The sequence below is a fragment of the Arvicanthis niloticus genome, chromosome 3, assembly GCF_011762505.2.
Source record: "Arvicanthis niloticus isolate mArvNil1 chromosome 3, mArvNil1.pat.X, whole genome shotgun sequence".
Taxonomy (NCBI): domain Eukaryota; kingdom Metazoa; phylum Chordata; class Mammalia; order Rodentia; family Muridae; genus Arvicanthis; species Arvicanthis niloticus.
Genome location: NC_047660.1, coordinates 67,308,216 through 67,329,137, shown reverse-complemented (window position 1 = coordinate 67,329,137; position 20,922 = coordinate 67,308,216). Strand labels below are relative to the sequence as shown.

Genomic DNA, 20,922 nt, shown 5'->3' with positions numbered 1-20,922 from the left:
ATGTATATACATACATACATGCACATACATACATACGTACATATATACATACATACATACATATATACATACATACATGCACATACATACATACATACATACGTACATATATACATACATTCGTATGTATATACATACATACATGCACATACATACATACGTACATACGTACATGCACACATATATACTGCTCATGCAGATCTGAGTTCAGTTCCCAACACCAGCAACTCTCAACTGCCTGTAATTCCAGATAAGCTATTTTGTATAATACCCAAAAAAGCAGTACTAATCCAACAGACTTTATAGATTTTAATACCAGGAATCTCTATAACAGAAGACAATAAGGAGACAGAACTATAGGGTAAATTCTTTTTAAAACAAATTTAATTTTGCTCCAGCCCTAAGGAAGAGAAAGAACTTTTTTTTAGACAATCAGAACTTAAAACATAAAAATTAAAAAAATTAAAAACTGCTCAAAAATGAAGCCACTAGAAAGTTGAGCCCCCTCATCAATAAATAGTAAACTGTTATGTACATACATATTAGACTCAGGAAGGAGGCAAGAACAGGGATCCCGTGGACTGTCAAAATCTCTCAGGACTTGGGGTCCTGAGTCTCCCATGACATGGTCCCAACAGTTCTATGAGTTCTTTGCTCTTTCTTCAAGTCGGCACCTTTGAAGAGTCAGGAGAAATAAACAAGGGTCCCAATGGCTCTGAAGAGGGCTGGAATATGACAGGAGGAAAGAGACTCAACTATGTTACAGGGTGGTGGGTGGGGGAGAGAAATCCCCATTTACAGCACGAGCGGTGAGCTCATCTATGTGTCTTCACTGTCTCTACAAGATCATTCACACTGTGGCCTTGAAGCTACTGTGGCAGAGGCTTGGCTGCTGGAGTTCTGTGGCTTCCCGTTCACCACCAGCAGAAGAGGCGTTTCCACACGAACGCTGGAGAAGGAATAGTCCTAGAGAAGTAGACGGAGAGCAATTCATTCCAGGTCTAGGTCAGATAACTCCAACAAATGAACTTATTCCACCTACCCTCCCTATCTTACATGCATATATGTATGGATACAACTGAACAAACAAAGGAGAGTTTCTGAGACAGATAGGGTACCACCAATACAATTACAAGAATAAGACTGTTCCCTCATTCAACAAAGCAAATTCTTTGAGCTCCCTGAGAAAAGGATGCCACTGGTTCTCAGAGAATCTGCCCTCCTCCAGAGGTTTTAGAAACAGTGGCCAGCCAGAACCACAGGAATTTGCTAGTCTGGTTGTAAAGCCTGAAATTAACCTATCAAATACAAATAAAATTACACACACACACTCATACACACAGACACACACATACACACAAATACACGTATTTTTTTTTTTAAGTTTTAAATATGCCAATCCTTAGCTATACAACAGATAGTTAACTGGCTCTGTTCTGTGCAGACTAGGTTGCTGCCCCAACCTAAATGATAAAAATACAACTAAGTACCTCCTCTCATGCCGTCTTGGTTTTATAGATTTACTTATTTTACTCTTATGTACATAAGTGTCTTGCCTGCATGTATGCATGTACATATGTGTGCCCATGGAGGTCAGATTCCCTGAAAGTGGAGTTACAGATGGTGGTGAGGTACCACGTGGGTGGTGGGAATGAAACCTGAGTCCTCTACAAGAGCAGCCGGTGCTCTTAACGGCTAAGCAGTGCCAAGGATAGTTTAGTGGCTCAGGGTGCTTGCTCTCCAGCATGGGGATCTGATTTAAGTCTCCAGCATCCATGTAAGAAACCCAGCACAGCTGCATGTGCTGAAACTCCAGGCCCGACTCCATTCCTGCCCTGAGTTCCTTTACTGAAGGAATGTGATGCAGAAGTATAAGATGAAATAAACCCTTTTCTCCTCAAATTGCTTTTGGTCATGGTATTTAAGTCTAACAATATTTCTATTGTCCCTGAGAAAAGTACATACATACAAGAGCACACACTTATCACACAACACATATCACACAAATGTATATACAGCACATACACATGAGAACACACATATCACACAAATATATATAGAGTACATACACACAGAGAGCACACACATATCACACAAATGTATATGCAGTACATACACATGGAGAGCACACACATATATGACACATGAGCACACATATATCACACAAATATATACAGTACATACACACAGAGAGCATACACATATCACACAAATGTATACATGATACATACACACAAGAACACACACATATGACACATGAGCATACACATATCACACAAGGGCACACACATATCACACAAATGTATATACTATACATACACACAGAGAGCACACACATATCACACAGATGTATATACTGCACATACACATGGAGAGCACATACGTATCACACAAATCTATATACAGTACATACACACGAGAGCACACACACATCACACACATAATCATTACTTCTACTTCTGTGGTTTAGAGAGGTTTGGTGCCACCCTCAGAGACTGAGTTTCCGAGACTCCTTGTTACTCACCTTTCCCTTGTGCTGGATTTGGTGATGCCTAAGGTTGGGCTCGGGAATGGCTACAGAGTCCCCAATGAGCACTCCCCAGCTCTGTACCACATTATACACCATCACCGCATAGCAAGGACCATCAGAATCTACCAAGCCAAATGTGCTGCAGGTTAAAGTTGGTTAAAGAGGGAGAGAAAAAAAGTAAGGTTTGTGAGCAGGGAAAATACAAACAGAGGTTTTAAAATATACAAAACAACAAATGCATTCTTGGTCACTTACTTAGCAATCTACAAGTACCATTATCCACTATACTATCTATCTATCTATCTATCTATCTATCTATCTATCTATCTATCTATATACATACATATACATATATATATATATAAATATTGCAGCTGGACCCTTATCCCTGGCCTAACAGCTAGACCCTCCCTTATCCATAGCCTAGCCAATAGACCATTATTCCTGGCCTATCAATTTAACTACTACATCCTTAACCAAACCCTCTGCAATCTCTGTCAATTTAGGTTGACTCCACAAACTTTGATTACCTACTACATATCAAACATTGTTAGCAGTAAGATTCTAATCCTGCTATAATGACCCATAGCCTAGCGGGAGTCAGATAAACCCATCACCACTTGGGTTGGGGAAGTAGCTCCATGTTTGACTGAATGTTTGAGATATACCTACAGTTCCAGCTCACAGAATGCTGAGGTAAGAGGATCACAAGTTCAAGGCCAGCTTGAAACACACAGAGTTTACTATCAACCTGAACTATGCAGCAAAACCCCATTCCAAAAATCAAAAGGGAAAATAAGGAAAAATGGGGAGAAAAAAATGGGGGAAACTAGCTAGTTAAAACAGGAACGCTAAACCCAGTGTGACAGCACATCCTAGTGTTTGAGAATGAGAGGCAGGAGGGTCCTGCATGAAAGACAGCTAGACTCTGTCTAAAAAGAGAGGGTAATGCCTGAGGGATGGTTCAGTGGGTCTAGCACTTGCTGTGCCAATATGAGAACAAGAATTCAGAGCCTCAGAATCCCTACAAATGTGAGGCCTACCCTGCCCACCTGTACTTCCAGCAGAGGAAGGTGAAGGCAAGGGATCCCAGAAACAAGCTGACTGGCCAGATTAGCTGTAACAGCCAGATCAGTATTCAACTAAGAAACCCTGTCTCAATGGATAAGGTGGAGAGCAACTGAGGAAGACTTTTGACATCAACCTCTGTGTATACACACACACAAAGAAACACACAGAGAAAGACATGTAAAACAAGGTGGGGAGACAGAAGATACCTCAGTTGACAGAGAGCCTACCATGCAAGCAAGAGGACCTGTGCTCAGATCTTTACCATTCATGTAAAAAGGCTGTGATGCTAGCACTGGGGACTGGAGAAAGGAGGATCACAGGGCCTTGCTGGCCTGCTAGTCTCACTCTGCATATGAGCTCCAGATTCAGTAAGAAAGCCTATCTCAAGAAGGCCCGGGATGGGGGTTAGAGACTGCTCAGTGGTTAAGAGCACTGTCTGCTCTTCCAGAAGTCCTGAGTTCAACTGAACTCAGAACCATCAGTTACTCTAGTTCCAGGCTCACCAGCCTCAAAGTGTCACATGTGTAGGAAAAGAGAAAAAGTAGAAGATGCCTGAAGGCCACTGCCAATAGTGTAAAAGGGAATAAACAGTTGCTCAGGGGTGAACCAACCAAATGTCAGAAAGAAAAAAAAAATGTTCTGAATGCACGAAGCTTCATAGAGTGTCAGGGTTGCATTTTCAGGAGTCATCACCCATGTTGGAGTGGGCTTGCCAGTGATGCAGCTGCTCTGGGTAATCCCTGTTCCTTTTAAGTAACCCCTGACCCATATTCATGTTTGTAACTGCAATTTTAAAAAAGCACTGGTTTGACAAATTGGACATTTTAGTCTGTCCTGAACTCCTCTTTCTGGTATAAGTAGACATGCATGCTATGTCTTGTAATGGAACATCTGTCACACAAATATCAACTCCAAAAAGTTATCCTCTGACCTCCATAAGCATGCCATGGCACAGGTATACACAGTAAAAAATGTTTTGTTGTTTTGTTGTGTTGTGTTGTGTTTTGTTTTGTTTAAAAAAGAAGAGAGGCCCTGTAAAGTACTACATATCCAGCACTTGAGAGGCAGAGGCAGGTGGATGTTTGTGAGTTCAAGGCCAGCCTCCTCTACATAATAAATCCCAGGACAGCCAGGGCTATACAATGCGATTATGTGTCTATGGCCTGGGACCTGGAAGGAAAAGGCAGCAGGGTCCCAGCAAGGCACGGGCTAGCTCAAAAAACCAACCACTGTTGTCAAAAAGAAGGAACTCAACCAGGACCAACTAGTGAGTGAAGGATCAAGCGGGTATATTACTCACTAAATCCTAAATTATCAAGATTTAAACGTGTTCTGGCTGGGGAGATGGTTTAGTGGGTAAAGCACCTGCCACTAAGACTGGCAACACGAGTTCAAGCCCAGGACTCACACTGTGGAAGGGAGAACCAACTGCCCCAATTTGCCTTGGACTTCCACACATGCCCCATGGCATGTGTACACCCACACGTGCACATAAAATGAGCTATAAATGCCTTTACATTGTTTCTAGGTAAACAGACTAACTCCATCTTTTGCTGGACTGCAAGCATGTTTTATGTGGGTCCTTTATATGTTTTTCCTCAATCTAACACGTATGCCAAAACTCGAATAAATAAATGGCAAAATACAATCCCTCTGCTCAAAAAGTTCCCTGTCCGAAAAGACAGACGTGAGAATACAGAGCTAGTTTGACTCTGCTACACAGACCAAACTAAGTAGTAAGTCAATAAGGGAGTTGTTTGTATATAAAAAAAAGAAAGAGAAGGAAGAGAGGAAAGGAGGGAGAGAGGGAAGGAAGAAAGGGAGGGAGGGAGGGAGGGAGGGAGGGAGGGAGGGAGGGAGGGAGGGAGGGAGGCAGGGAGGCAGGGAGGCAGGGAGGCAGGGAGGCAGGGAGGCAGGGAGGCAGGGAGGCAGGGAGGCAGGGAGGCAGGGAGGCAGGGAGGCAGGGAGGCAGGGAGGCAGGGAGGCAGGGAGGCAGGGAGGCAGGGAGGCAGGGAGGCAGGGAGGCAGGGAGGAAGGCAGGCAGAAAACAAAAGTAAGACACCCAGATAAGATCCTACCCAAGCCCCTATTCTAATCCAAAGCTCACCTTCCAGAACTATCTAGACACAGAATCTAAATTTGTCTTCAACTCCATGAGCCTGAACACTCAAAGATAAAGAACTTTAAAGTTTCTATGCCTTACTTTAAAAATAACCTGCCTTACTTTAAAAATGAGCTGGAGACATGGCTCAGTGGTCAAGAGCACTGACTGTTCCTCTAAAGGTCCTAAGTTCAATTCCCAGCAACCACATGGTATCTCACAATCATCTGTAATGGGAGCCAATGCACTTTTCTGGTGTGTCTGAAGATAGCAACAGTGCACTCATACAGATTAAATAAATAAATAAATAAATAAATAAATAAATAAATTAAGAAAGAAAGAGTTAATTAATTAATTCACAAAGCACCAAACTCGGGAAAACAACAAGAAAGGACAGGACCTCCAAATGTCTCTACAGAAATCTAAGTTTGATCCTGGGACACACATGCTAGAAGACATAACTCCCACAAGTTGTTCTTGGACCTCCAGATGACAACTGTGGCACATGTGCACTGTCACACACATATATAAATAAATAAATAGAACAAAACTGTACTAGCGTAAGAAAAAAATTAATGAAGGGATTGTTAGGTATCTCCTAGACAAGGCTAGCATGTAGAGCAGATCCCATAAAGGGGGAAGTCAATAACTTGCAAGATGGCCAGGAAAAGGCCAGGTAAGAGAGTCCAGCGGGAAGAGGAAAGTGAGACTTACAAGGGGACCTTCTCCTCTGTGGTCAGGCTGAACACCACCTTTCCCAGGACCACGGCTCCACTGTTCACACCGGGCTGGAGCATGCTCAGTGGCTTGACTTCCAGGGTCACCTTCTGCCCAGAGGCTGACTGATAGCGCCCATCACCACAAGGGCCCAGATGGGCTGGGCGCAAGCTTCCCAGCATGCTCTGAAGTTTCTTCGGTTTTGTCTTCCCCTGCAAAAGAAGGAGAAACAGATCAGCTGGAAACTGGGATACTGGCCAAGTCCAGTCTTTCTCTCAACCACCCGACCGCCCAGTAGCACCTAAACCTATTATTTCTCTATCTGATTGACAGCTCTTACACATCTTTACCTTGCTCTCCAGGAGGCTGGTTAGCCTACTGAGGAATTCCAGGAGTTGCTGTTCTCTTTGTTGGGGCTCTGGCCATGCAGGGTCCAACGCTGCAGCCTGAGAGAAACCCTCTAGGGCCTCCCCATAACTCTCTTCATATTTATGTAACTGTAGAAAAGTAACCCAAATTTTAAGTATAGACAGACTACACAGAGGAAACACTACAGTGGACTACAAATCTAGAGGAAACTGTTACTTCCCCCAGCTATGTTCTTGTCCCAGGCCAAGGTGAAGACAATGCACAGCACAGAGACAAACTCACTTCTGAGAAGCTAACTCACAAACTCTGAAACAGTTAAGCCACACATTATCCTATTTATACTTCAAACTTCAGAAGTTATCTAAGCCACATCCCTACTCAATGTGGCCTTTCCGCTCACTCATGAGACTCCTCTAGCCCGAGGTCAAACTGAGCTCACTCTTCCTAAGAACGCTCAGGCTTTCTTTCCGTGGTCTATATCCAACTCAGTTACCCTCAGAAGCTAAGACCTAGATGCCATTTTTCTTTAAAAGACATTTTTGTTTTTAAGTGCTTTGCCTGTGTGTATGTATGCATACCACGTGTATGCAGTGCACTCAGAAGAGAGCACCAGGTCCCCTAGGACTGCAGTTATACCCACATAGGTGCTAGGAACCAAACACAGGTTCTCTGCCAGGGCAGCAAGTGCTTCCAGCCCCTAAGCCACCTCTCTAGCCCCTCTGTGTCTTTTACTTTACCATCAGATGACCACCACCTACGGGTCTTACCGTGGCCCTGTTGAGATGAAGGTCAGGGTTGCTAGACGCTTTCCTGTCAACCTTCTCCTGTAATGGGGTAAAAAGATCACCAATAGATACCAACTCGACTTTAAGGATGCCCAAGCTCAACATGCCCCCGATTTCATCTCCCTAGGAAAACCCGAGGTTCTTCCTTGTCAAAATGTTATCTACACCCAAGCTGCTGTTCAGTTACTAAGTATACACAGCTCTGCCTGAAGCGTCGAAGATGTAAAGCTGGATACAGGTGCTGAACTGTGAAACAGAGTTGGAACTAACCCACGCGGTATAACATAGACAGATGAAAGCATTCTGAGGGTTTCCTTTTAATTAAGAAGTGAAAGGTACAGACGAGGAAAGCATAGGGCAGAAAGAACAACTTGGCACCGCTCCTCCACCATAAGCATGGCTCTGGATGCAGGCAAAGTCGTAGTTCCATATCAAGTCACATCCTGACTCTAAAACAGACGGACAGAAGCTAGCAGCACCACAGAGAAATGTGTGTGTAGAAACTGCAGTGCTGCTGTTTTGTAATTACATTCATTGCTTGGGCACTGCAGAAGAAACAGTTTAACCAGCTGGTTCAAAGATTTTTTTTCTACATGCAGAAGAGGAAATTAAGAGTTAACAACTCTGTGGCAGAAGATGGAGTACAGGATTTTAAAGACATTCTTTAAAATGAGAACATTCACAAAATGTAAAAGCTAGAGTAAAAACCAGGCATCCTTATAATACCAACTCTCAGAAGACATAGATGGAAGGCCTCAGGTTTGAGGCCAGTCTGTGCTTCATAGTGAGACCCAGCTATAAAATAAATACGGACATAATTGGGGGTACAGTGTAATTCCTCTGCCCTCTGGGCAGATTCTGAAACCACAAGAATGAATGAATATACAATAGCTGCTTCCTTGCTCTGCCAGGAGGCACAGGGAGAGCAACAGTAAGTTTAAAAGCAGACTATTATGTCAAAGAATCTGAAAGTAAAGAATAGAGATGAAAGTGAAGGCTACATAAACATCACCCAGAAAGCCACTCAGAGCTCTCTTAACAATAGACAGACAGGCACTCGGAGCCTCAAGGAGCCCAAGCCCCAAGCAAGTGCCATCAATAGAAACATGGCTTAGAACACTGAGTTCCTGGGAACTGTGCATTCCCGCCTAACCATGGGAGAGCTAGAGCTGTGTCATGTAATTTACCTTGGGCTTCATAGTGAGACCCTGATTACAAAATAAATAAATAGATAATTTGGTGTAACTACTTAATCTAACACTACCTAATCTTCAGAGCTTTCATTTTCTTTAAAGTTATACAAGTATTATTTTTCTAAGTTTTTTTTGCCCTACTAAGAAAAAGATGTCATTACGCACGCCTGTAAGAAACTGAGACACTCACGGAGTTATCTGTCACCAAGGCACCGACCCTATTATCTTTTAAGTCAGCTCTGTAGACATGTGAGATGCCAGCAATGTCTGCCAGCACTGCTCACTAAAGGAACGCAGGAAGGACAAAGGCTCCTGATTCCGTCGCTGCCTCTACTTCCACCCTGGGTGATCGCAAGTACTTACTGCTTGAGCATAGGCACTGAGGGCTTGCTGGGAGATCTTAGGGTTCTGGCCAGTATTGAAATAAAGAGAAAGATATGCATTCCCCAGGATATCTGCAAGAGCAACAGCAGTGGGCCATCTCAGAGCCCAGTCCAAGATACGACCAGCAGCTCTCGGAAGTCTGTATGTTTAAAGTTTTTATTAACATATATTATTGTATATAATCATGAGTTTCACTATGACATTTCCATACACACACAAACTATATTTTGAGTATATTTACACCCTCCATTATCCCCTTCCTGTCCCCCTTCCATGTCCACTGATCCCCTCTTCCCAATCAATGCCTCTTCTACTTTCATATCTATGTTCATTTTAATCCATTAGTGTTGCTTAAAAGGGCATGAACATGGTTATTTACCTGACACCTTACTAGCGGTCACAACACAGGACAAAATGTCTCTCACACCCCCAACAACCACTAATTGCCTAAATATCCTCAGGGAGGGGTGAGGGATCTTATAAGACCTGCTACTGGGGGAAAAAAAAATGGGCCCAGTATTACTCAGGACTTATGCTTCCAGAAGTTTCTTTATATTTGTATTTATGTGTGTGAGTACACTGACTGCATGTGTGCCAAGGCACTACACCATGCAGTGCCTGCAAAGGTCAGAAGCAGGCATCAGATCCTTGTAACTGGAGTTAGAGATAGTTGTGACTTGCAATGTGGGTGCTGGGACTTGAACCTGGATCCTTGGAAGAGCAACCAGTGCTCTTAACCACTAAGCCATCTCTCCAGCCTTTTTTCTTTGTCCCGTGACAGGGTCTCACCAATGTAGCCCTGGCTGGCCTCAAACTAACAAAGATCCACCTGCTTCTACCTCCTGGGTGCTGAGAGTCTATTTCTGAAAGACCCTGCTTCTTATTCAAACCAGGTATTACTCTGTATTGATTAGTTAAAATTCTACAGAGATAAAGAGATAAACATGGACACCCAAGAAGAAAGATGAACAGATTTGACCAAAATCCTGTCAGATTTAGTTTGAGGAGAGGGGTGTCTTTATGTTGATTTTCTTTTGTTTTGTTTTGAGGGGATGTCCCAACACAAGCTGGAGTTGTCTGAGAATAGGGAAAATTCAATTACTAAGATACCTCCACCAAATTGGACTACAGGCATGTCTGTGGGGCATTTTCCTGGTTGATAGCTGATGTGGGAGGATCCAACCTACTGTGCCACACCTGGACGGTGGTCCTGAGTTTTATAAGACAGCAGGCTAATCATGAACCTGGAACACAAACTAGGAAGCAATATTTGCCCATGACATGTGCTTCAGTCCCTGCTCCAGGTTCCTGCCTTGAGCTCCTGCCCTGACTTCCCTTCACAGTGGATGATAAGCTATTCACGGACATCAATCCTTTCCTCCTGAGTTGCTTCTGGTCATGATGTTTATCACAGCAGCAGAAGGCAACAGAGGACACTGCATTGCTTACGGGGAAACTTAAGTTTCCTCTCTTAAATCAAGAGATCCAAGAGTTCCAAAAATAGCAGCTCATCAAAATAAGTTTAGAGGTGCTGAAGAGACACCTCAGTGGTTAACGTACTTGCTGTAGAATCATACAGACCCAATTTTGTGTCTCAGCAACCATGTAAGAAGCCAAGCATCCACCTAGGGATGTAACAATGTCTTCTGGCATCCACATGGACACGGGCAATCACATAGGCATACACCACACACAAGTATTTAAAAAACAAACAAACAAGATAGGGCTTGTTTTAAACAGAGATGGCCTCAGAATCAGACGGCACAGCTAGACTCCGGATGACTCTAGTATGTCGTCACGGCTGGGGGCCACTAGCGCACAAACCAGGACATCTTCTCGTAACACTCACACCAGGAGCGGCCATCAAGGACATCCATCTGCACGGCCAACTTCGCCTGTCGGACACTATCCATGACATGGCGAGAATGTTCATCTCCAGAGTCCGTCTGCAACTGGCGGAGCACCATGGACAAGTTCTGCAGAGAGACTTTGTTCTTGCACTGCCAATGGAAAGGAAACACGCTCAGCCTTCATGATGCTACCTGTCACTTGCAGATCCACACTGACCTCAGAGTTCCAACGCTTGCACCAACTGACCTTCTAAGGCCCGAATAACCCCGAATGCTATTTCCTTCTCACCTAGACCAAACCTGAGACCATCCTTTTTCCTTTCTTGGTCCTCTGCTCCTTATCCAGGCCTCATCCAAGCCTGCTCCCCACCCTTCGGCCCTTCTGACTCTATTCTCCTCATTCAGACTCAATTCTGATCTGGTATCCTTGTCCTAGGGTAATTTAAAGAACCAAAGGAATCCATTACTTCCCAACTACATGGGGGAGCGGGCAGCTCACGTGGGTGAGGGCTCCTGAGAAGCAGGTGTGGGCAGCCGCAATGTCTCCTTTCTTCCAGTACACTTCACCCAACTGGTTCCAGGCTTCCACCAGCTCAGGCTCCAGCTTCACGGCCTTTGAGAGAAGCACCTCAGCCTCAGGGCTATAATCAGGAGTCACATTCAGTGCCTTCCCCTTTAGCATTAGAGCCTGTGCCTCAACCTGGGCAGAACCTGGGGAAAGAGGCAAAGATCAAGCAGTGAAGAACTAGGGATTTTTTCCCTCAGTAAATAAGCGGCTAGAACACCATCTGATCTTAGTGCGGACTCAGTTCTGCTCCTCCCTGTGGATCCTCTTGGCCTTCTCTTTCAGCTCATCCCCATTCCTTTGTGACAGCCACCAATACCTAGAAATGCTTTTTATACCTGGGACCCCTGGGCCACACCTAGTTGGGACTCAGGTAGATTTTCACTGTCTTCCTTTACTATCTCTCCTGTCTCAGCCTCAGCCCTGTAGCAACCCACTTGCAGGTGCTTCTCCTCAGCTCTGACTCCTTTCACTGGAGAATCCACCTCTCTGTACAGACCCAGGGCTCACCATTTCACTCCCGTCTCTACAGTGATATTCTCTGTCGTACTTACTGCAACCTACTTACAGGAGCTCCCTCTCCTACAGTACTTCATCTCTAGGACCCGACTCTCAGGGTGGGCCTGTCCTCCTCGCTCACTGCCTCAGATTTTACAGACTTTCTTCCAGCCCACCTTTATGATTCTCTGACACCCACTGACCTGGAGAAGCATTTTCTGCCAGGCAAATCTCAGCAATCGCAGTTTCCTAAGATCCAGGAAGAACAACAAAAACAAAGACTGGAACACCAACCCAACAAAGACAAGACCTAGAAACACCTCAATCATCCTTACCCCAGACACCTAAATACTAGCTTAAAAACACAAATATTAACAGCCGAGACACTATGCCTTCAGTAACACTACAACAGTATCCTCTCAGAAATAGCTGAAACACAAGATAAGGGCTTCAAAACAGCAACTATAAATATGTTCAAGGACCTTAGAGAGGAGATGATGAATAAACCTCTTAAAAAGTCTGTCAAACACAGAGAATTCAATAACAACAACAACAACAATCACACACACACAAAAACCCTCACACTAAAATAAAAATAGAAATAAACAATTTAGGAAGTCAAACAAAAATCTCAGAGGTAAGTCTCACCAACAGAATACAAGACATAGAATGTCAAGCATTAACGCCAAGGTAGAAGAAATGAATACTTCAGTCAAAGAAAATATTAAATGTAAAAAATACCCAGGCACAAAGCATCCAGAAAATCTGGGACACTATGAAAAGAACAAATCTATAAATAATAGGAAAAGAGGAAGAAGAAACCCATATCAAAGGCATAAAAAATATTTTCAACAAAATCATACATGAAAATTTCCCCAACCTAAAGGAAGTACCTATTAAAGTACAAGAAACAGGAATGGAGAGATGGCTCAGTGGTTAGGAGCACTAACTGCTCTTCCAGAGGTCCTGAGTTCAATTCCCAGCAACCACATGGTAGCTCACAACCATCTGTAATGGGATCTGATGCCCCCTTCTGGTGTGTCTTAAGAAATAAATAAATCTTTAGGAAAAAAAAAAAAAGTTACAAGAAACACACAGAACACCAGTACTGGACCAGAGAAGAAATTCCCCACATCACATAATAATCAAAACACTAAAAAAGAATACCAAAAGCCACAAGGGAAGAAGACCAAGTAATATACAAAGGCAGGCCTCGTAGATAGAACTGACTTCTCAGTAGAGTCTCTAAAAAGCCTGAAAAACCTAGAAGGGTGTTCTATAAACTCTAAAAGACCAGAGATGCCAGACTAGACCACTATACCCAGGAAAACTATCAATCACAATAGATAGAAAGAAAGATACTCACAATAAAACCAAATATAAGAAGTATCTACCTACCAATCCAGTTCTACTGAAGGCACTAGAAGAAAAACTTCAGTCTACAGAAGATTATAACAACACCCAAGAACACACAAGGAATAAATAAGCCCAAAATAGCAAATTAAAGAGGGGGGAAAACCCACACCATAACAACAAAATAACAGAAATCAAAAACATTGCTAACTGATGGTTCTCAGTAGCAATGGCCTCAATCCCCTAATTTAAAAAGACACAAACAGATTAGATCAGAAACACACCTTACCATCAAGGATAGATATCACCTCAGGATAAAAGGATAGAAAAGATATTCCAAGCAAATGGATCCCAAAAGCAAGCAGGTGTAACCATTTTAATATGTTGTGGCAAGAAATAGACTTCAAACCAAACTAGTCAGAAGAGATAGGAAAAGACACTACACACTCATCAAAGGAAAACCCCACTAAGAGATATTAGAATCCTAAACATGTATGGATCACACAGAAGGGTACCCAAGTTCAAAAAAGAAAGACGCATACAGCTAAAATTACATAGTGACCCACACACAACAATAGTGGGTAAATTCAATACCCTACTCTTGCCAATAGACAGGACAGACAAAATTGATAAACCGGGAAAGGCTGGAGTTAAATAATGTCACAAATCAAATGAACCTAGCAGATAATTACAGATCATTCCACCCAAACACAAAAGAATGAATATACCTTCTTCTTAGCACCTCATGAAACTTTCTCCAAAATTGATTATGTACTTAAACACAAAGCAAGTCTCACACACATGAGAAAACTGACCTAACACCCTGCTACCACAGATTAATGCTGGATATCAACAACAATAAAAACAACAGAAAGTATGTAAACTCATGGATACTGGATAGCTCACTACTAAAAAAATGGGTCAAGAAGAAAATTTAAGAAATTAAAATCTTTTAGCAACTGAGTGAAAATGAAAACCCAACATATTCAAACTCGGAAGACATGGTGAAGGCAGTTCACAGTATTGCCTATAAATATAAAAAATTGGAAGATCTCATATTAGAAACTTAACAGTCTTTACTCCCAGCACTCAGGAGCAAAGGCAGGCAGATCTCTGTGAGTTCAAGACCAACCTGGTCTACAAAGTGAATTCCAGGGCAGCCAGGGCTACACACAGGGAAACCCTGTGAAAGAAAGAAAGAAGGACGTATGGACGGATGGACGGATGGACGGAAGGAAGGAAGGAAGGAAGGGAGAAAGGAAGGAAGGAGAAAGAGAGAGAGGAAAGAAGGAAGGAAGGAAGGAAGGAAGGAAGGAAGGAAGGAAGGAAGGAAGGAAACTTAACAGCATACTTGAAAGCTCTAGAACAAAAAGAAAAAATAACACCCAAAAAAAGCAAAAGCAAGAAATAAACTCAAACTCAGGGCTGATATAAACAAAAAGAAACAAACAACAAAAACTTCAAAGAATCAATGAAACAAAGAGTTAGGTCTTTGGGGGGAGGGAGGGAGTCAGTCAGACTGATAAAACCATAGCCAAATCAACTAAAAGACTAAAAGAGAAGATTCACTAATAAAATTATAGATGAAAAGGGAGATATCACAACAGGTACCAAAGAAATCCAGAGAATCATAAGGACATATATTAAAATTTTATACTCAGGACCTACCAAAGTTAGAAGATCAGATAAGCAATTTAACCAAAGGTAGAAAATTTCCTAGCGAAACAGAAGCAGTAATTCAAAGTCCTCAGCAAACAAGACTTTAGAGCTGAATTTAGGAAAGATTTAGTGGGGACTGTATTTCAGGTCAAAGGACTAGACTTCAGATACTCCGTCATTAGAACCTTCAAGAACACTTGAGTATCCAGGTGTGGCGGAACAAACGTATAATACTAACACTGGGAGGTAGAGGCACTAGATTTCAAGGTGATTTCAAGGGCAGCCTGGTCTACATTCAAATTCTAGAAGAGTCAGGGCAATATAGTTAGACCCTGTCACAAAAAAAAAAAAAAAAAAAAGATAGGAGGAGGAAGAGGAGAAATAGGAGGAGGAAGAGGAAGAGGAGGAAGAGGAGGAAAAGGAAGAGGAGGAGGAAGAAGAAGGAGAAGAAGAAAAATCAGTTAAGAATATTAAAATTATTGCAAAAAGTATATTCTCTTCTACCATTTGCTATAATCAAACTTCTGGAGTAAAAGACTGCTCTGACACCCAGGGGCACAATAATACTCTGTGCTAAACTACAACAGCCTCACACAGGATACCACACAGTCCACAGAGAAAAGACTACAGCACTATCACACTTCACCGAAGGACAGAGGGGTGAATGCTCCTCGGTGCTCCTACCGAGTACTTCCTCCATCTGCTGCAAGGTCTTCTCCATCTGGTCCCGCACATCCTGCTGCTTCCGCCCTGCATCTTCCACACTATGGGTCTCAAAGTAACTGTCTCGAAAGCAGTAGAGCCGATCCACCAGTTCCTAGAAAACAAGACAAGAACAGTATCATTCACTGGAGAGAGCACCTGACAAGAAGGTTTTACATTACCTGCCAAGCCCTGGCCTACCAACGCTGGTTCTCTTAGCTCATGTGAGGCACAGAGTAAGACAAGTCCCCAGTTCTACCAAACGCTGCAGATCAGGAGGAAGGACCAGGATCACAGGATCTCATGGTTCCAAGCTGTCCCGCAAGGGTCCCTCAGCACCACACACACACACACACACACACACACACACACACACACGGACCTCTCCAGCTCAGGCAGGGCTCCCGTATGACCAAGCACTGCTCACACCACAGATGGGAGACAGACACCTTAAGACTTGAAATAAGCCAAAGTCAACAAGGCTATTTTATCTTTTCTGGCCCCCCAAAGAATTAAACTTTGCAGTTTGGCCTTAAAGCTGGACTGCTGGGTAGGGGAGATAGACGTCCCTATGAGTGAAGGTGATTGTCTACTGCCAAGCCTGATGTCTTGAGCTCTAGAAGCCACACGGGGAAGGGAGACAGGTTACTCCTGCAAGTTGTCCTCTGACCTCTACACGTGTGCCCTGGCATACACCCAATGCATGCACATGTGTGTGTGCGCGCACACACACACACACACAGCAGTCATGGTGATGCACTCTTTTACAACCAAGGCTACATGTTCCCTTCTCAAAACAACAAAGGGGTTGTGCTCTGAATAAGGATGGCCCCCAAAGGCTCACAGATTTGAATACTTGGTCACCAGGGAGTGGCACTACTTGAAAGGATTAGGAGGTGTGGCCTGGTCAGAGGAAATGTGTCACTGGGAGTGGCCTTTGAGGTTTCAAAAGCCCATATCAGACTCCACCTCTCTCTCCTCCTGCGCCTGCAGATCTGGATGCAGAACTCTCAGCTACTTCTCCAGCACCATGTCTGCCTAAGTGCCACCATGCTCCCACCATGATGATAATGTACAAAACCTATGAAACTAGAAGCCAGCCCAATTAAATGCTTTCTTTTTTTTATGAATTACTGATGTCTCTTCACAGCAATTGAACAGTAACTAAGATGGAGGATGGGGAGTGGTGATTACAGAAAAATAGACTTTTAAGCTCTGTTATCTCACAGATATAAAACATGCATAAGACTCTCTGGATCTCATTCCTGGTACCACCAAAGACAAACAAACAAACACCACAACTCCCAAAATCAAACTGCATTTCCTGTTTTTTGTTTTGTTTTGTTTAAAAAAAAAAAAAAAAAAAAGTATCCAGGGGTTGGGGCTCTAGCTCAGTGAGAGCGCTCAGGGCCCTGGGTTCGGTCCTCAGCTCTGGAAAAAAAAAAAAAGTATCCATTATTTTTTCATATGCTGACGTATGAAAACTATAGGGCCTTTGCAACTATGACAAACCTGTAAGGAAGGACTTGTTTTCCACAACAAAGCAACCAATTTGAACTTGGTGACCTTGGTATTTTGGGAGAATTTTGAGAGGTTTGTGTTGTTTGCTTGGCATCTTCTTGCATTTTTTTAATCAAGTAAGTGTTAAATGCTTCTATGTGCTCATGATCAATTTCCATAGAAGCCGAGATGTCAACTTCTCAGCAAGGCTTACCCTATTATCCTACTTTGCTTTCACTTCCATGATGAAAGAAAAAACCCACCCTGGGGTAGAAAGGAAAGCCTCCAACTTATCAGCCTCCAGGGGAAGTCCCAGCAAGGCAGGGCCCTGGAGGCACAGCTTACAGGATTTGCTTACGGGCTAATGGTCAACCCCTGTGTTTTTCCTGCACCTAGGTCTGTGTAAGGGTACTGGACCTCCTGGAACTAGAGTACTGCCATGTGGGTCCTGGGAATTGAACCTGTGTCCTCTAGAAGAGCAGCTAGGGTTCTCAACCGTTTAACCATCTCTCCAGCCCCTATCAGGCTGCTTTCTTAAACAGCCCAGGACCAATAGCCCAAAGATGGTACCGCCCACAGTGGGCCGAGCCCTCACACATCAGTCATTAATTAAAAAAAAAAAAATGTCCACAGACAGGCCTTCAGGCCAAATGAGACACTTTCTCAATTGAGCTTCAATCCCAGATGACCCAGTTTGTGTCAAGGTGATTTAAAAAAAAAACAACCCCGCTACCTAGAGCAGCAGTTCTCAACCTGTGGGTGGAGACCCCTCTGAGGAGTGACCCCTTTCACAAGGGTCCCATAATAGAGATCCTGCATATCCAATATTTACATTACAATTCATAACAGTAGCAAAATTACAATTATGAAGTAGCAACAAAATAATTTTGTGGTTGGGGTCACGACAACATGAGGCACTGTATTAAAGGGTCACAGCATTGGGAAGGTTGAGGACCGCTGATTGAAACCTAATTAATATCTTCCTCCACTATCATTATAAATTATATATTTAAATTCATTCATTACTTTCTGGAATCACCAATGTAAAGTCCATAATGGAAAGAATTTCGTGTTGATTAAGGCATTAGAACAGGGCCTGGGTCATGATTAAATTAACTAATGTAGTGCCTATGTTATTAACAAATTCATATGCGTAATTAAAGCCCTACCCTGATAAAAACAATAAGCTGACACCTTCCTTAGAAGTATTTTTTAACTTTCTTATGTATATTATTCCCAGGAAAAACAAATCCTGCAGAGACTGATTTGAGCACATAAAGTAAGCATGTTCAACTCTGTTCTGTAATAAAAAGAAACAAATGGTCAATACAGTCTGTGGAACACAATTTGTGGAATTTTTAAAAGAGAGATCTAAGCAAAAGTCACAGCCAGTTTCTTTTTGTCACGCAATGAGCAAAGCTGCAAATTTAAAACAAAGTGTTTCTGTCGATGTTTTAGTCGTTTTGATTTTGCTGAACAATTTTCTGTGGTGGAGACAGCAATACAAATGAGTTGTTAATAAGTAAGAAAATGTGACACTAGAAAGTGATTCATGACCACTCCAAATATCCTCAAGGACAAACACTGTTCTGTATAACGTTTTGTACTTTCTTTCCTATACATACAAATGTACATAGTGCATCTAAAGTCTCGCTGCTGATAGGATTAAAAATCTGACTTCTGCCAATCACACTAAGGAATAAAGTTAATCAAAGTCCACGTTCTGAGTGTTCTTTTAACTCTCACAAGAAACAAAGAAACCTGATCAATGCTTTAAATTTTGTTAGAAATGACCCAGCATGGTGGCTCAGGCTTTTAATCTCACCACTTGGGAGGCAGAGATAAGTGGATCTTTAAGAATTCGAGGCCAGTGTGGCCTTTACAGCCGGTCATCCAGGAGACCCTGTCTCAAAACAACAAACACACCAAATTGATAGAAGTGTATCTAGTTTAAATTCCAGGATGTCTTAGACCACAAATTGAGTTCCTGGGGCTTAAAGAAAATCTTAATCATTAAAACAAAAATAAAGATACAACACAAACTTGCAGGAAACTCCTCTCTGCCTTTCTACAATAGTCACCTGGGGAGTGGGTGGGGTTAAGAGATTAACACCGTAAATCCTAAAACCAACAACCAAGACATTTGCTCTGCAGTCTATTACTGAGTGTTGCCAAGTTCAAAGCAGAAAGATGCTAAAGAAATGGCTGCTGTGGAGAACAACCAGCTCCGTTAACAGTCGGGAGCCACCTGCCACACCATGTACAAAGCTACTTGTAACCGAGGAACCCCGGTGGGCAGACTGCCTCCGGGCGCCCACCGAGCAGTCCTCGGCACCCGCTGAACCGCCGCCCTCCGCCGCCCTGGCCCTGACCACCGCACTTCCTACTTTCAGAGCAACGAGCCAAAGATTTTAACTCACAGCCTCACCTGCAATTTCTGCAAGACGTGCTTCGCTTCTTCCTCTTCATCAGCCATCATTCCAGCCGCTCTCAGCTTCTCCTCCCCCAACTTTCTAACCACAGAGACTCGGCCATTCCACCGATGAAGCCACAGCGACCCCTGGGGCTCCGGAGGCCCACCTGCGCCTCAGAGACATTGCTACAAACCGACTTAATCCAAAACTTGGTGTCTCAAACATGCCCTAGAACTGCTTTGGGGTTTGTTTGGCTTCTTTTGTTGAGACAGAATCTCACCACGTAGATCAGATTGACCTCAACGTGGATAACTACGGCCTCTCAACTGGGATAACAAGCACCTGCTGAGTTTGTGGTCACTTTCGGTTTCATGAATAATTTTCATAGTTTTATTCATAATTTCCTTCCCAAATTCCAGAATCAAAATGTTCTTAGATTAATTACATTCATTTTTTGTTTTGTATATTCTTGTCCTTTTTTTATATCACTCTTAAAAAGCAAGACCAACTATGAAAGTATCTGTGTCAGGTAGTATTTGGAAGAGAACGCAATACAAGGGAACTTGTCTGAATATATACCAACTGAAGATTTCTGCACGTGTAATTTTTAGCATTTTTAATGTATTATCCTAATAAGTCTACTGTGTTTTGAGCTAGAATGCCACCATATTGTACATTAATAATGTTCTCATGTTTATTATTTCCACCAGAAACAGTCTCTGAAGAAAGAAACAAGGTGAGAACTGCAGGTGACCTGAGAAAACTCTTTTCGGTGCATTTTCCATTTTTTACCTTGAACATGAACTGCTAATTCAAAAATAAAAATTTTAAATCTTCTGTTTGTTTGCAGCAGAGTCTCATATACACCAAGCTGGCCTGGAACTTGCTATGTAGCCAAAAATAACCTTGAATTCCTAATCTTCCTGCAACCAATTCCAAGTGTTTGGATTATAGACATTCATTATTACACCTGGTGTTTATTTTATTTTAATTGTTGAGACACGGTCTCCCTAGGTAACCTCAATTGTCTGGAACGCTAAATGTAGATTAGGCTGCGAACTCAAGGAGCGCCTCCTGCCTCTGCCTTCTAAATACTGAGATTACAGACTCGAATCACCACATCCAATCACAATTTTAAAACTTTTAAAAATCATTTGCTAAAAAATTATCTCTGCAAAGAGATATTAGACACCTCCAACTGCTTCCAAAAAGACTGAGCAGCAGAGATTAA

General features: G+C 42.8%; 1 protein-coding gene across 1 annotated transcript; it reads right to left on the bottom strand.

Annotated features, from left to right (window-relative positions):
- Positions 1–366: 366 nt before the first annotated feature.
- On the bottom strand, positions 367–19,851 carry Ttc5 (tetratricopeptide repeat domain 5). The gene is made up of 10 exons (XM_034498566.2): positions 19,706–19,851; positions 15,760–15,892; positions 11,500–11,711; positions 11,000–11,150; positions 9,130–9,221; positions 7,556–7,612; positions 6,770–6,916; positions 6,417–6,631; positions 2,525–2,669; positions 367–966 (listed from the first exon to the last, which is right to left on the bottom strand). Exons 1-10 carry the CDS (start codon positions 19,754–19,756, stop codon positions 847–849), a joined length of 1,323 nt encoding a protein of 440 aa, XP_034354457.1. The 5' UTR covers positions 19,757–19,851; the 3' UTR covers positions 367–846.
- Between the last annotated feature and the right edge of the window lie 1,071 nt (positions 19,852–20,922).

Coding starts and splice junctions, on each gene's coding strand:
- Ttc5 (XM_034498566.2), bottom strand. CDS start 19,756: ATGATGGCTGATGAAGAGGAAGAAGCGAAGCACGTCTTGCAGAAATTG. Junction 15,893..19,705: donor ACGTCTTGCAGAAATTGCAG/GTGAGGCTGTGA, acceptor CTTGTTTTCTAG/GAACTGGTGGATCGGCTCTA. Junction 7,613..9,129: donor TCAGTGCCTATGCTCAAGCA/GTAAGTACTTGC, acceptor ACCCCATTACAG/GAGAAGGTTGACAGGAAAGC.